Source organism: Haliotis rubra, unplaced genomic scaffold, assembly GCF_003918875.1.
Source record: "Haliotis rubra isolate DU_JTF1 unplaced genomic scaffold, ASM391887v1 Scf1482, whole genome shotgun sequence".
NCBI lineage: Eukaryota > Metazoa > Mollusca > Gastropoda > Lepetellida > Haliotidae > Haliotis > Haliotis rubra.
In genome coordinates this window covers 118,872-135,211 of record NW_025765428.1, presented here as the reverse complement: position 1 = coordinate 135,211, position 16,340 = coordinate 118,872, and the positions used below count along the sequence as shown (strand labels likewise).

Here is a 16,340-nt window from a genome sequence, read left to right as displayed (position 1 = left end):
TGATCTTATAAATATAGTATCTGAAACTATTATTTTATATAAAAGAGAAATATATTTGGGATTTGGGATAATTCTTTCTCAGTGGGGTACAGGTTCTCTTACTTTTCGGGGTTCACTGCCGTCCTGGATTCGAACCCATTATCTTAAGAGTATATGCTACATATGCTGTTGACAGTGGAAGCCGTGCAAATTTACGCTTGTCTATGTAAATTATCTATACTACCAGTTGTCAAACTTTCACGTTTATGGAAGCCTCGATGGCTGAGTGGGTTAGATCGCTGACTTAGGTTGCTGCCGTTTAAGTGGTAGTATGAGTTCAAATCCCGGATGGGACTCAACCTAAACAAGTACTACAGAACCTAAGAAAGAGTAATCCGAAATATCTTACAGCCGATAATTGTACTTGGTTCAAGAAATACTTCTCTCTGTTTTAATTTTGTATTTTGCATTTTATACACACATGAACACCCTGAAGCATATAGTTCATGTGATCATCGCGGAGGAAGTTACTAAAGGACCGTACATAATTTATGGGCTGGGGGGGTGTAGGGGTAATGATGATTTTTATGGTGACGCATGTACAACATGAATGGTACCTCCCCCCACCAAAAAAAACAAAAAACAAAACAATAATAATAATAATAATAAAAATAAAATAAAGTAAAAAAAAGTAAGTGGTATTCATTCAGTTCCAACGAACCAACTGTGATATTTAGGACAGTTAACCCCGACACGACGAAAGGTTGCCATGGATTGGTGTTGGTTTGTTGTTTAACGCCGCACTCAGCAATATTCCAACTATTTGGCAGCGGTCTGTAAATAAGTCTCGACCAGACAACCAAGTGATCAACAGCATGAGCATCGATCTACACAATTGGGATAAGATGACATGTGTCAACCAAGTCAGCGAGCCTGACCACCCGATCCCGTTAGTCGTCTTTTACGACAAGCATGGGTTGCTGAAGATCAATTCTGACCCGAACCTTCACGGGCAAGGGGAAGTCATGGAGGTTTTATGGTATGCAGTCATAAGCTATGAAGATGCATGCATAACCCAGCCGTCCATATCGCCGTTGTTCACTAAACAAAGTCGTGTCCCTTAGGCACATCAGAAGTCTATGGACCTGGGTTCGAATCCCATTATTTTTCTCGGTTCGTCAGCACCACACCGGACTACATCAAGAGTTATCTCCCCTGGTGTATTCTTGGGTTTCACTCTGACCAGTCTCCCACATTAATCATATAATTACTCGACTACTGTTAAACGCATTGTTAAACCCATCTAACTATCTCACTTTCTCTCAATCCAACAAATGAAACGGATGTTGAAGACTGTTCAACATGTTCAAATCTGTGTTCGTTTTAGCGATTTTTTTATTTCAAGTTTTCGAAATGTGTCTTGGTTAACCCAGCCAATACGACAATACCTTGGAAACGATGCCGTCTGTATGAACGAGTGGACCCGGAAGTGTACAATATCCCCGCCAGATTGCGAAATGTGTTGACATCCTTTGTATTACTTTACCGGCTCAGTGATGATTATGACTTACATCATCTTACAAATGGGTGACATCGGCCATATTGTTTGACGAAATAAAGGTGTGGATCATTGCTGGAAAAAACTAAGTCTTATTAAATGGCCGATATGGTTGTTCCCGTAAGCATCGATGAGTGATTCAAACACTGATTCAGTGATTGTTGTTCTAGAAACAACGCAGTTTTCCATCACATACTATTAATGTTACTGAATAATTATATCATGATTAAAGGGCGTATATAAAGATTATAATGCTCACATAGTGTTGTTAACTATAAACAGATGTGTTAAACTTTTCACCTTGATCTTCATAGGCCCCTCAACTTGAGGCTCAAGCTCTATAAGGGCCCACTTGTGTTAATACCAATCATGAAACATCAGTGGAATAGAAAATTACCCCATCCCAAATGAACACTGCTCACATCACAAAAGTATATGTGACTTTTACAATCTAAGTAGCCGAAAACAAAAGACAATGAAATGAAACTACAGTATACAATATATTACTCATCAATATATTTAGCACATTTTTGGAAAATGCTGAAGAGACATTTTTTATTTATAGAACAAATTCCAGTATATGCCAGCTACAACTAGATCAGACCAGATTTAGCCATATAAAGTGACAACCAATGTTATACCCTCACATGTTCTGTGTTCACTAATGATCTGTGCATGTGCCAGGAACTCACACATCAAACTGTGAGTAAATACTGTCACTCACTTAAAACTGAACACTGCTCCAATGTATTTTAAAAATCATTTTAATGTATAATTTATGAATTTGATAATGACAATGAATCAAGTTTTGACATTTATAGAACTGTCATTTTGGGGTAATGATAGTGTGGCACCCCCGATTCACAATAACTTATACCATGTTACAGTGTTGTATGCTGAGGTTGTATCTATGCGACACGATACAAGTATTACTGGTTAAATATTGAATTATTTGGAGCCAAATATTTCTAACCAGAGAATTTTAGGCACTCACCCATATGATTCCTATTGTTATGTTGTCATGTAAATGTAACAGGTCGTGGAGTCATCCCACAGATGACATCCTTACCTTGTCAAGGACAAGGCGTCCGACTTCGGATTAGAAGGTCTGTGGTTTGAATCCCTGCACGGGACTCGGAAATTTTATGGCCGCTACATAAATATGTTACCAGACTGACAGTGTTTAATCTAGTGTTGGGAATTGGTTAAAATCTCACAGTTGATGATTGGTTCATTACTATCGATCAATCATCGAAAATAATTGATTAGCGTCATTTATCAATTTCCTCTAGTTATGTTTGTTAATGCACAAAAAATATATAGAAAGACCATGTAGTTCCTTCATTTTTTGTTTGCAAATTGCACAAAATGCATTTACAAATTTCACATCTTTAAAGGATGTCAAGTATGTTAGGAAAATAAAGAGTCTTTAGTACACAAGTACAGTGTTTCCTTGATCACATTGTCAAATATCATGCTATTCCCAAATATGTAATATGGTCAAACTAAGTATATATATGATGTGTTACATGTTTACAGATTTTACCTCAGTAGTACAGTACAGTACAGTACAGTGTATCTTCATAGTACACAAGTACAGTTTTTCCTATTTGTGATATGCTAGTTGGTTTTACTGTCCTTCGTCGACAGGTTTTTAAAATTTGCACATTTATCATGAATTTAAATAATTATTTTAAGTCACAATATGGCTGATATACTGCTGCTGTGACTATAAACTTTAACTCACTCACTCACATAGCTGAAATATTCCTGACTGTGGCATAAACCTCATCACTCACTATTCTGAAGAGTCACTGATCTTTAAAGGATAGAATGACTCAGGTAGATATGTATTGTCAGTTATAGGATAGGATGACTCAGGTAGATATGTATTGTCAGTTATGTTGTACATTTTCATTCCTTACAGGACAAGAAGAATTGTATTCACAATGCCAAGGAAAGCAGAGAGGGGAATACTTGGGTATAAGAAGGACCCCAAACATCAAATACTATTTTCCTTCAACCCTCGGGATGGAGATGAGTGTCCCACTAGTGACTCAGAGGACTCGATTATCTCCCTTCTGATGAAGAGCGACCATCTTCATCAAATAGGTACTGGTCTGATATAACTTGTTCTAGACTAACAATAAATAGTAATGTAGCCAATAGTGATGAGTATTGGCCCGACATAAACATTTCAGTTTTATTGAAATATTGATTCCTGAATTGCAATATTTATCACAATATATTGCATGTATTGTTTCATCTGTAATTTGTTATGAAAATAAATTTAAAACTTTGCCTGCATATATGAGTCAACATCATAGTTGTTGATGTGGTCACAATGCATGCAACCCATGAAGATCTGGGTTAAATTGGTCTTCGGCAACCCATTCTTATCGCAAGGTGACTAACGGGATCGGGTAGTCAGACTCACCGACTTGGTTGACACATGCCATTGTATACCAATTGTGTAGATTGATGCTCATGATGTTGATCACTGGATTGTCTGGTCCAGACTCGATTATTTACAGACCACCGACATATAGTTGGAATATTGCTGAGTGCGGTTTTAAACAACAAACCAACCATCACAATGAGTGCATAACACTGGATTCTTGCGAAGCATTTTTTACGGAAAACTATTCACAATTTTTTGATTACATGAAACAGATATGCTATTATTTCAGAATTCCATAATTTCAATTCAATGAGTCAGTTATGTAAACTTTGACAAGTTTAGAATATGTATTTTTGGAAAAACCAAATACATGTATATCAGTATTTTTAAAAACATTGTGTCTACATTCATAAGTCATATTTCAGTATTCCTGTAAATTGGCACAGGTGTAAAAACATTTAGCCTAGTGGTGAAATGTTTCACTTTCTTAGATCAAATACACATCAAGTACACCATTGATTGATTGATTGAGTTTAGTTTTACGCCACTTTTAGCAATATTCCAGCAATATCATGGTGGGGGACACCAGAAATGGGCTTCACACATTGTGCCCATGTGGGGAATCGAACCTGGGTCTTCGGCGTGATGAGCGAATGCTTTAACTACAGGGCTACCCTACCGCCCCTCAAGTACACCAAGTTCATTTGGTGAAGAACCATCCTTTTATCTACCGGAACATCATGTCAGAAATTCATATGTTAACAGCACATATTTACACATAACGCAATTGAAAATTACATGCTTGGTGTAATGCATGAACAAAGAAACCGTGTATGCCCAACCAATTTACTCTTAAAAGTCCTGTCTAACCATAAGCAAAGGTTATTTTGGACATAGAGGATTTAACATGTTCAGTCTTCACAATTGTATGAAATGAATGCCAGCAGATATATTATGTATATTGTCAAGAGGGATGCACAAAAAAAATCCTTGAATTTTTTTTTAAAATTCCTGTAAGTAAAGGAATTATTGAATCTTACAGTAGAGTAAACTGAACCATTACACCATGTTTTTACTTAAAAGGACCTTCATACACACTAAAAGAACCCAAATATGGTTTTTTAGAGTGGGTATTATGAATGTTGAGTTGTGTGCAGTTTTATTAGGTATGGAAGACAAGCAGGTAAGCATCAATCCCAACTTAAATTGGCATGCTGACAGTATGACCTATGATAGCAATCGACTAAGTTCTCACCTCCATTTGTTTTAAACTTTTGTGATCCTATTAGTTGCCTTGTGGAAATTTTCTATGCATATTTTTTTGCCTGGATAATAGCTTATCTGGGCCTCTGCTAAAAGCATGGGTTCAGTTTTCTGGAGACCAATTCTAACCCTGGATATTGATGAACATATTTTACTCTCCATTCACAACTCAATGAATAAAACTAATATTTCTGTTTCAGTAAGAATACTACAAGAAAGCAAGCATCAAGACGTAACCATAGCAACAAGACAGGAAAAAGGAAGTCACATGACCACTCTGACATAGGAGCCAACAAGGTAGCAAAATTTTCAAAGAATGAAGCATCTCTTGTGTTGAAGTCTGACTTCCAGGGACGTCTGCCACCAGAAGTGTGGCTGAAGATATTCAAGATGGTGGTTTGCAGTGATGGAGCTCTACCCTTCCTTTGTCGGTTAGTGATGGTTAAGCCACTTAGTTTTCGCTTCTACAAATAATGGTTATGAGTATGTGGTTTCTAAATATTTACTATAAGAATTTTGGCATTTTTCATTTGTCAGTTTTTAAATTACTGTCGATTTTAACCAGAATATCACAGACAGTGATCAGAAAGAAAAATTCAACTCAACATAAACTTACATTTGATGTAATATGAATTAACAGGTGAATTCGCTCAGTCAGATACCATAGGAAGGACACTCATTTCGTATAATTTGTATGTAATGAGACCGAGTGTAGTATTCTCTATTTATGTGTCCTGTGTTAGGTTTTATAAAACCTTTCGAGGGACGCATAAAACCCTGTATACCCTAATCATAATGCTACATCAAATTCATCTTACCGAATGTTTAAATCTCCCATTATGTAAATATAACATTGAAAACAAACTGAAATTCAGTCATATATTTTGCTAACATGGTACTGATTCGTTGATCTGAACCACAAATGAGTTTTTGTTCATATTAATCTGAAAATATTGAATAAGTAATATGAATTTGTCTCTCAGTGAAAAGTGGCACATTTATAAAATTTATAAGATTGTTTTTTATATATATATTAGTATATAAATAACAACAACCTTGTATTCTATTTATTCTGATTATTTCAAGGGGTTAGGGTTTAGTTTTAGGTTTTAGGGTTTAGGGTTTGTGGTTACAGTTAGGCATAGAATGATAAAAGAATTGGTGGTTAGGGGCAAAAATCTTTCCAATCTGCCAATCTTAAAAGTGAACCTTTATGAAAAAGAAAAAATACCATAAGTTTTTTTACATTCCGCAACTAGTAAAGATGGCTTTGACAATAGAAATAATATAAATGGGTCACATGAGACTGAACAAAACTTCTTCTAATATTAATTGGTCATTTTTGGTCAAATATGAAACTGACCCCCTTACCAACTGTCCAACCAATTCATAAAACAGAAATACCAATGTCAGATAATAAAATTATTATATTAATAAGGAACACCAAGATTGTGCCAAGATTTATGCATGTTTTTATCACCTCTTAAGCATAAAAGATGATCACTTAAATCCTTTTTCTTTTTTGGAAAAAACTGAGAAGAAAATATTTCACTGTTAAAGTCTTAAACTTACATCCAGAAGAATTTGAGGTTGTGAACACTTTCATCAAATCAGACCACACTCCCCATAGTACGTGTTGTTCCAGAGCAGCAAAGGTGTGTTGCATGTGGCGTGAGCTGGCAGAGAACCCGTCGCTATGGGATACCGTGGACCTGTCATATGGCTGGATCAAGTCACAAGACCAGACTCTGGTGTATCTGGCCAATCAACGACTGAGTCAGTGCCGGACATTGTCTTTGTCTATGTGGAAGAATCTCACAAATCAGGCCGTCAAGGTAAGTTTTGGATAACCAGATGTAACGGCGTTCTCTTTGTATTTGGTAAAATGGAATTCTTTGAATAAGTATAGCCTCAATGCCGAGATATGCAACATATAGAGACAGTATAATTATACCATACCGGGCTCAAGATAATGTTTTAGCGTTTGGGTATATACCATCTCAATAATCTCCAAGGGTATCGATATCACTCCGTGGTGTAGTGGTTATCCGCGGCCCGGGCCGATAGAATACCTCCCTTTGCGGTCCGCATTCTCCGACAGCGATACCAAAAGTTAACATTTGGTACTTGTTGGTCCTGCAAAGATGGGCTTTTCGCAGGCATTATGGGTACATCAAGGACTGGTGCGGCTCGAGTCAGTATAATGTGTCTGAGTGGGGTATTCATGCTTCACTGCGGCATGGTATCTCCAGTGGGCTAGCACTATAAAACCAGCTTGAGTCTGGGCTGAGTACAAGCAGCCGCACATACACATACACACGCATGCACGTCGTCATATGAGTGAAATATTCTCAAGCACGACGTTAAACCCAATTTCACCTCACCTCCCCCCAAAATGGCTGATTCTAGTCTTCTTTTGGTAGTTTTTCATTTTTGTCTGCCATGGATCTAGTCTCTTGAGTATTTTTACTCCAATGAGCTGAGCATATTTTTTTTCAGTAAATCTGTGTAAATGATGTTTCATGTGATGTTCTGTTGCATCTGTTCAACCACTGGTGCGAAGATGGATGTGCATAGTGTCAATCACTGGATTGCCTGGTCCAGATTTGGTCCAGATTTATTTACTTACCGCCATCGTATATTTGGTAAATTGCTGATTGCTATGTCAAAAAAATGCAACCTGAAAGGAGCAGTGGGGGTAGCCTGATGGTTAAAGCGTTCGCTCATCACGCCTCACACTCGGGTTCGATTCCCCAAGTGGGCACATTGTGTGAAGCCCAATTCTGGTGTCCCCACTGTGATATTGCTGGAATATTGCTAAAAGTGGAGTCAAACTAAACTCACTCACTGATTGTTAAAACATTCGCTTGTCACACGGAAGACTCCGTGAAACCCCACTCACTCACTCTCAAAACTCATAATCCAAGCTGCAATACTGCTGACTGGCACAAAACATCATTCATTCATTCATTCATTCATTCATTCATTCATTCATTCATTCATTCATTCATTCATTCATTCATTCATTCATTCATTCATTCATTCATTCATTCCAATGTTTCAGGTGCTGTCAGAAAAGTGTCCCCTATTGAAGAGCATAAATTTGTCATATTGCAAGAAATTGACATCAGAAGCTATTACAGCCCTTGTCAAGAATTGCCGTGATATTGAAGATATGGATTTGTCGTTCACATCAGTAAGTGCCATTTCTGTACGGAGGTCAGCCATATGTCCTCAGTTAGAAAGGGGCGGTGGGGTAGCCTAGTGGTTAAAGTGTTCACCCGTCACACTGAAGAACTGGGTTTGAATCCTCACATGGGTACAATGTGTAAAGCCCATTTCTGGTGTCCCCCACCATGATATTGCTGGAATATTGCTAAAAGTAGCATGAAACGAAACTCACTCACACAGCAGTAAACAATTTACCCGTGAAGATTTGGGTAAGAATTCGTCTTTGGCAACCCATGATTGTCTTACGAGGTGACTAATGGGATTTGTGGTCAGGCTCGCTGACTTAGTTGACACATGTCATTGGTTCCCAACTGTAGATTGAAGCTTGTGCTGTTGGTCACTGGACTGTCTGGTCTAGATTCGACTATTTACGGACTGCTGCCATAAAGCTGGAATATTGCTGAGTGCGCCGTTAAAGGATAGACAAACAAAACAAACAACAAACCTTCTCTGGAATCGGGGGATATGGTGTTTCAAGAGGATGTTCAAAAGTTCCTTCTTTACATCAAAGTAAGGTGTTGATTTTGAAACAGTTGAAACTGCTGTTAGGCTCTAGTTATCCGACCCGTGAAGATCCGGGGTAGAATAGGTCTTCAGCAACCCATTCTTGACATAAAAGGTGACTATGCTTGTCATAAAAGGCGACTATGCTTGTCATAAAAGGCGACTAACGGGATCGGGTGGTCAGGCTCGCTGACTTGGTTGACACATGTCATCGGTTCCCAATTGTGCAGATCAATGCTCATGCTGTTGATCACTGGATTGTCTGGTACAGACTCGATTATTTACAGACCGCCGCCATATAGCTGGAATATTGCTGAGTGCAGCGTAAAACTCACTCACTCACTCTAGTTATCCTACTCTGGTCTACGTATTAGGGCAGGATCATGCATAAATGAAAAACTGACTTGATGTGGCAGAGCAAAAGAAATTAAATGTTGAAAATGTGTGTATTTACATTTTTGGTGATATTTTAACTTCATAAATTCAGAATGACGCTGTCTCTGTGTCCTGTCTGAAGAACCTGCTTCAGACACTTGGCGTCAATCTGCGTCACCTGACAATAGGCGGCAACACGCTGAAGGGATTCCCTACATTCTTGACAACACTCATGGTAGAGTATTCAAGTTTATGACTTAGCCAGAACTGAACAAGAGGGATGATTACATGCTGACTAATCTAAAAATAACTAGTCATCACCCTTGTTGTGTTACACAAACTGAAGAGACGGGGGTAGCCTGCGTTCACTCATCATGCTGAAGAACCAGGTTTGATTCCCCACATCTGTACAATGTGTGATACCCTCCGTGGTGTAGTGGTTAGAGCGTCCCCTGGAGAGCAGAAGGTCGCGGGTTCGATCCCCGATCGCTTCATACCAAAAGACGTTAAAATATGGTAATTGTTGGTCCCTGCCTGGCGCTCGGCATTAATGAGTACAACAAGGACTGGTCGGCTCGGAGTCAGTATAATGTGTCTGAGTGGGGTATTCATGTTTCACTGCGGCATGGTATCTCAGTGGGCTAGCACTATAAAACCAGCTTAAGTCTGGGCTAGTACAAGCAGCCGCACATATACATACACACGCATGCACACGCATGTACGTCGTCATATGAGCGAAATATTCTCAAGCACGACGTTAAACCCAATTTCACCTCACCTCATTTCTGGTTTGCCATGATATTGCTGAAATATTGCTAAAATTTGTGTAAAACTAAACTCACTCACTCATTACTCTACAGAACTCCTGCCCCAACCTGGAGACCCTGGATGTATCAAATGCCGTGTTCTCGGCAGACTTTGTGTCCCTCAATATCGAGGCATTTCAGGCTCACTGTCCCAAGTTACGAGTCCTCCGCCTCACTAATTCCAAGTTCCGAGCTTCATATGTCTCTCAGAGAATTAAGGTGGGTACAGAAATGTAGAGATCACAGGCTGACCTCAATAAGGTGGAGCCTATTGACCTTGAGACCCCATCCTTTGTTTGTGAAGATGTTTGTCAATCAGAAATCCCATTCAAAGTGTATTTATATTTCTGTATCCTGATTATTGCACTGTACATAAATCGCAAGTGATTCAGTAGCATCTGATGGCAATTTCTTTAGTTTGCACGTGTCAATAAATCTCGAACATAAGACACTGCCTACTGACAGACTGCTGTTTCCTGATTGGCCGATATTAAAATGCTTGGGTTTGTTTTGCCTTATAATAGTATAAAATGTCACGAAACCCCAAGCATTTTAGATGATAGATACAAAAGGAAGTCGTCTGCTCTATAAAGCATGCATTTGAACAAAAGTATATTTGTTCCAGAAAGAAGAAATGTATTGTGTAATATCAGATTCCATGTGTGTCTCATCAAGTCCTGTGGTGAGTTGTGACTGTTGTTTTCTAATGTTGTTGATTGTTGTTTTGTAGGCAGAGCATTACAAGCTCGCTTCAAGTCATGGAATTTATCTTAAAGACTGGAGCAATTTATGTTCTGACATACTAGTCATCCTTTAAAGCTGTTTTGCCAAAGCACATCAACATGGTGCTCAACTCATCCCTAGGGTTTGATGAATAACCAGTCATCAATGTCCAGGTGAGCATAGTGTCTACAGTCCTCAGGTGAGCAGAAATGTTGTTGATTGTTGTTTGTAGGCAGAGTCCCTGGGTTTCTCAGCTGGAGAACTGAGGAAAGGGCTCAATTCCCTAGATTTGATGATTATTCCAGAGCATGTGTTACAGTCTCAGGCAGCAGAAATATCCACAATGTTTTTTCTGGAATGAGGAAAGGCAATTTGATCGTATCAGAAGGTGGAGGCCGCTAACGGGATCGGGTAGTTTGTCTTGCTTGGTTGACCCGTCATCATATCCCAGTAGATCAATACTCATGCTGTTGATCACTGGATTGTCTGGTCCAAACCTGATTCTTTACATATACTGTAAACGTATTATATATCGTGCAGGTTTTATTTTCGTGCTTTTCGTGCAAAATATTTTACTCTACCCACGCTCGCCTCTCTGAGTTGTTACCATAACAAATCAAGTTTGAAGACAGAAGTCTACGGGAATTTTAAAATGATGACTGATAGTAGCATAAAGAATCATGCTTAACTGTCACTGTAATGGATTTCCCAAATCGTGTCCTCACATGTTCTGTTTTGACCAATCGTAGTGACAGATGGTTTGATACAAAACAGATTACCATGAAACGACTCGGAAAGAAATAATACATCAGTATTTCATTTATTCATAAAGATTTTATTTATATTTATTCCTGCATATCACGAAATGAAATCACAAAGTCTGGAAGTCCAGGTGTCTTGTGGGTAGGTGCTTTCTTTAACCACATTCGCAATGCCATCGTCAGATCGTCAGAATTCGGAACATAAGACTGTGTACTCTTTATATAGTATACTAGTGCCATCACGATATCTCACTTCCTAAGTACTTAATACTTCTGTGAGTACACATATTACAATATATATCGCGCAGGTAGGGATCCTGTGAGTAAGCAATACACGCCGCCCGACAGGTTAAGCCACTCTGGTAGTTTTCATTGCTATTAGTGGCGGCCTAAGACTAAGAGACAGCTGGCAGTTTCCGGCAATTACTGATTGCACGAATAATTGGCCGCGCGATGTAGTCTAAACTTTCAATTCCGCGAAATTTCAGACCCAAGCAAAAAAGTATGTTTACAGTAGTTGGAATATTACTGAGTGCGGCGTAAAACTAAATTTTATTCAGTCAGTCAATACATTTCTAGTGTCCCCCACCGTGACATTGCTGGAATATTGCTGAAATCGGCGTAAACCCAGCTCACTCTCACAGTCTCACTCACTTAAACAAACAGGTCCAGTTCCCTTTTGGACACAGATTTTAAGCCCCTTTGTGACATCTCCCTTTTTGATATGTGTGGAATGTTGCTGAAAGCTGTGACACGGCTATAGTCATTCACTCTATGTACTGCCAGGTTACTGAAGTCGTCGGTGGAGTTGCGACTGCTGGACCTGCGCGGCTGCACCAACCTGTCCACGACGTCACTGCAACATCTTCCCGTAACGCATCTCTTGCAGCTCCATATGTCACAGAGCTCTGTCACCAAGTATGGTGACCTTGATGTGGTCTTTAGAAAGGTGAGACTTTCCTCTCACTAGTCTTGAATTTAAATATGGAGATTCCAGGGCAAACATAAGTTCCCAGTTTCCCAGTTAGCATTCCAGCGAAGGATAAGGTACCCAGCTCACCATGCTGGACTCCCATGGGTATTCAAGAACAGGATCAGATCCAAGTAAGCTAGTAGAGATTTTAGGTCATAACAGGTCCCCAGTGCAACATGCGTGTCTCTCATGGGGATTTTGGGACAGAATATGTTCCCAGCTTTTGTGGAGTGAGTGAGTGTGTTTTACACCACTTTTAGCAATATTTAAGCAATCTCACGGCAGGGGACACCAGAAATGGGCTTCACACATTGTACCCACGCGGGGAATCGAACCCGTGTCCTCGACGTGACTAGCGAACACTTTAATCACTAGGCTACACCAACCCCAGCTTTCTGTGGAGATTCCAGGACACAACAAATGCCCATTTCATGCATGTCACAAGAAACAGGGACAGACAAAGCACCATTACTAATCAATACTTTTGCATGACTTGTATTGGTATCATATACTACCCAGAGCATCCAACATCCAACAGTACATGGATGTCTACCAAGATGGTGCTAAGCCATCATTCACGTCACATCGTAGTGTCACTTGTTACCAAGGAACATGCTGGAGTATACAAGATCTTCACCTGGTGTGAGGCCATAAACGTCCCCACATCAGCAAATGTCAAGAAATATTCCAAAATTTGAGTGACAAATTTCCCTGCTCATACTGCTGGTGATTGCAAATGTTATCTCTTGTGGAAGTGAATTGTATATAACAATTTGAGCAAAAATTGAACATAAAATCCCTGGATTAAGGAATATATATCATGGTATAGTTTAGTCGTGGATTTTATATGTTTGTAACATGTTATATTTGGAATTACACTTTCTCAGTAAAGTTCAGATTCATAGCTTTCGGACGTGGGAGCCTTGCCAATTTACACTTATCAGAGGGGAACACAATGTCTGTTGTCTAGACTACCAGTTTTTGTGGAAGTTGCGGTGGCTGAGCAGTCTAGGCGTCTGACTTTGTGTGTGGCTATTAGGTGCCTGACTCTGAGAGTGTGGGTTCAAATCCCGGATAGGACTCAACCCAGCAAAATTACTAGAATCTGTACTGAGAAAATGTAATGCAAAATATGACATGTTTTCATTTGACCACTTTCTAAATGGCATTGTGTATATAAATTTATGTTTGGTCTAAATGTATATGGTATTATCCAGGCATGGTAAATATAGGTACATTTCACCTGTAGAAACTACAGGTAAGTAAGGATATATCATATCCTGATGAAAGCGTAAGGATATACTCTGAAACGTTGTGTTCCTAATAAAGATGTTGACATCTCTCTTCCTTGGGTAGCCTAGTGGTTAAGCGTTAGCTCATCACGCATAAAACTCTCCCTGGGAGGAGACGGTGGGGTAGCCTAGAAGACCCTGGTTCAATCGCCCACATGGGTACAATATGTGAAGCCCATTTCTGGTGTCCCCCTCTGTGACATTTCTGGAATATTGATAAAAGAGGCATAAAACTAAACTCACTCTTCTTTATGTGTATCACTTCTAAATGCTATTCAAAGACCCATCAAGTTTGATTTTAGTCATTGATGCATTGTCACTGAGCCATCCCCTCGTACCTACATTTCTCTGAATCCTTACGTCCTTATCATTATTCTGTTTCACAGTGGAGACACAGTCTGACCCATGTAGATCTATCATGGAACGGTTTCCCCCGAGAACCTGGACAAGGGTGTGGCAGCCCTGGCCGAGGGGGACGAACCGTCACCGCTAGAACATCTCAATATTGCCGGCACTTCAGTTGGAGTGACACCGGTCAAGTAAGTAGCACAGTGTCATGAACAGGTGTGAGAATTTTCCGCTGAATTCCAGAATTTTTATTAGGCCAAGGGTAATTTTTGTGAATCGTCTAAATCCGTTGACAATTGTACGAATGTGCTTCAGCAGATTGAAAGTTTTTTAATGGTTGCTGTGTTCATGATATTGTCATTTCTAAGCCAGTTTTAAAGATCTAAAATGCCTAAATATCAGGAGCTTCGGCTAGTTTTCAGAGTTTTTCTCATCCCTGCATGAAACTTGATCAAAGTGACCCATAGAGTGAAGTAGAGACAATTATAATGGTACTCACTCCGAGTGACTCCTTTTAAGTAAGAAGAGACAATATCATAACACTGGGTTGCTGATCAAAATTTCATTAACATGAGATCTTAGTTATTGATATTTGAACAAAGAATTGAGGAAATCAGATCAAGGGTTACCTATATGACAGTAGATAAGTCGAATTTTGAAGACAAAAAACCCCAGCAGTCTGTAGAAAGGGGTCGACTTATCTAGAGGTTATACCTTCGTCAAAACAGTTGAACGCGAAAAGTTTGTTTACATGTCAAGCTGCAACAAATATGTTTTTTTAGTGAAACAAAGTATGTATACATATCCATTTTCAGTCAACTAAACTTCATATCCAGGTATTTCACACAAGCAAGTTTAGTATTCTGTTTATTACTCTCCAACATAAAGTCATAGAAACCTACTAACAGTGTGATGACACTCAGCTTTCCGCGGTCTGATACCATTGTGAGAGAGGTATTAGCATTGTGACGTCATAACTGTAAATCATTATGACATCATACGTCTAGCGGTTTTACACTAGTGTAATATTGCCGTAAAAATATTACACTGCAGTATTTTCCACGGGCGAGTAATAAGTATACATATCCATTTTCTGTCAACTAAACTTCATTTCCAGGCGTTGAGTTCAAGCAGTAGGATAGTGATTGCTGTGAATAATGTGTACCGAAGTTATTAACAGGGTTAACTTGTGTAATTCAATAGGGGGCGCTGGGGTAACCTAGTGGTTAAAGCGTTGTCTCGTCACGCCAAAGACCCGGATTTGAATCCCCACATGGGTACAATGTGTGAAGCCCATTTCAGGTGTCACCCACCGTGATGTTGCTGGAATATTGCTAAAAGCGGTGTAAAACTAAACTCAGTCAGTCAGTCAGTCAGTGTAATTCAATATGATTTGATGACTGATCACGATGAAAAGATTGATGGTATCATTGTCTTCTCTGAAAACAATAAAAATATTGTTTTATGCGCAGTCAAACCAACTCATCCATAAAGATCTGGGTTAGAAATGGTCTTCAGCATTCCATGCTTGTTATAAGTGACTAATGGGATCGGGTAGTCTGGCTCGCAGTTATGTTGTTGATCCCAATAAAGCAACTCACTACTTTCAGACTGGTACTGGAGCTGTGCCCCAAGCTGACCTACATCAATCTGACGTCCTGCCGGTCCCTGCCACGAGGGGTGAAGAGAGAGTTCAACGGAAGGAAGAAGATCGTTAAGCTGAAGAAAGACTTTGAAGATGTTTCCGACTCCGAGCTTGACAGTTTGTCAGACTAGAGCATTTTCCTCTTGTAGTATGTTGTTGTTTTTTAAACGCCACTCATGATTGTAGGTGTAAAAGGAGGGATGTAAAGAATATTGCTGCATACATGGTAGCTCATTAATGAATTAATGCAGCTATCATCAATACTAAAGCTGTAAATAATAGTTGGTGCTTGATATGCATTGATGCACATGGCCGGCCCAGTGAGATTTTTTCATTTGGGAAAAAATATACATTTTTGAGAGGTAGCTGATCAAAAAAGGTCTTTATACTCAGGTTGAAGATATTGCCATTAGGGTTGGGTGTTTTTCAATCCAATGAACACTGTCACTGTGGTTTTCCTATACATTCAATGACCAATACT

The 16,340-nt window shown here is 39.3% G+C and overlaps 1 protein-coding gene across 1 annotated transcript; it reads left to right on the top strand.

The window, feature by feature from the left end:
* The first annotated feature begins 2,119 nt into the window (after window positions 1-2,119).
* LOC124269866 (F-box/LRR-repeat protein 6-like) lies at window positions 2,120-16,198 on the top strand. Its single transcript, XM_046704917.1, is given in 12 exon segments — window positions 2,120-2,239; window positions 3,465-3,601; window positions 3,604-3,649; window positions 5,402-5,632; window positions 6,847-7,036; window positions 8,266-8,397; window positions 9,424-9,546; window positions 10,172-10,336; window positions 11,073-11,185; window positions 12,388-12,550; window positions 14,278-14,405; window positions 15,825-16,198. Coding segments are annotated over 12 exon segments (1,632 nt in total). The 5' UTR covers window positions 2,120-2,201; the 3' UTR covers window positions 15,991-16,198.
* The last annotated feature ends 142 nt before the right edge of the window (window positions 16,199-16,340 follow it).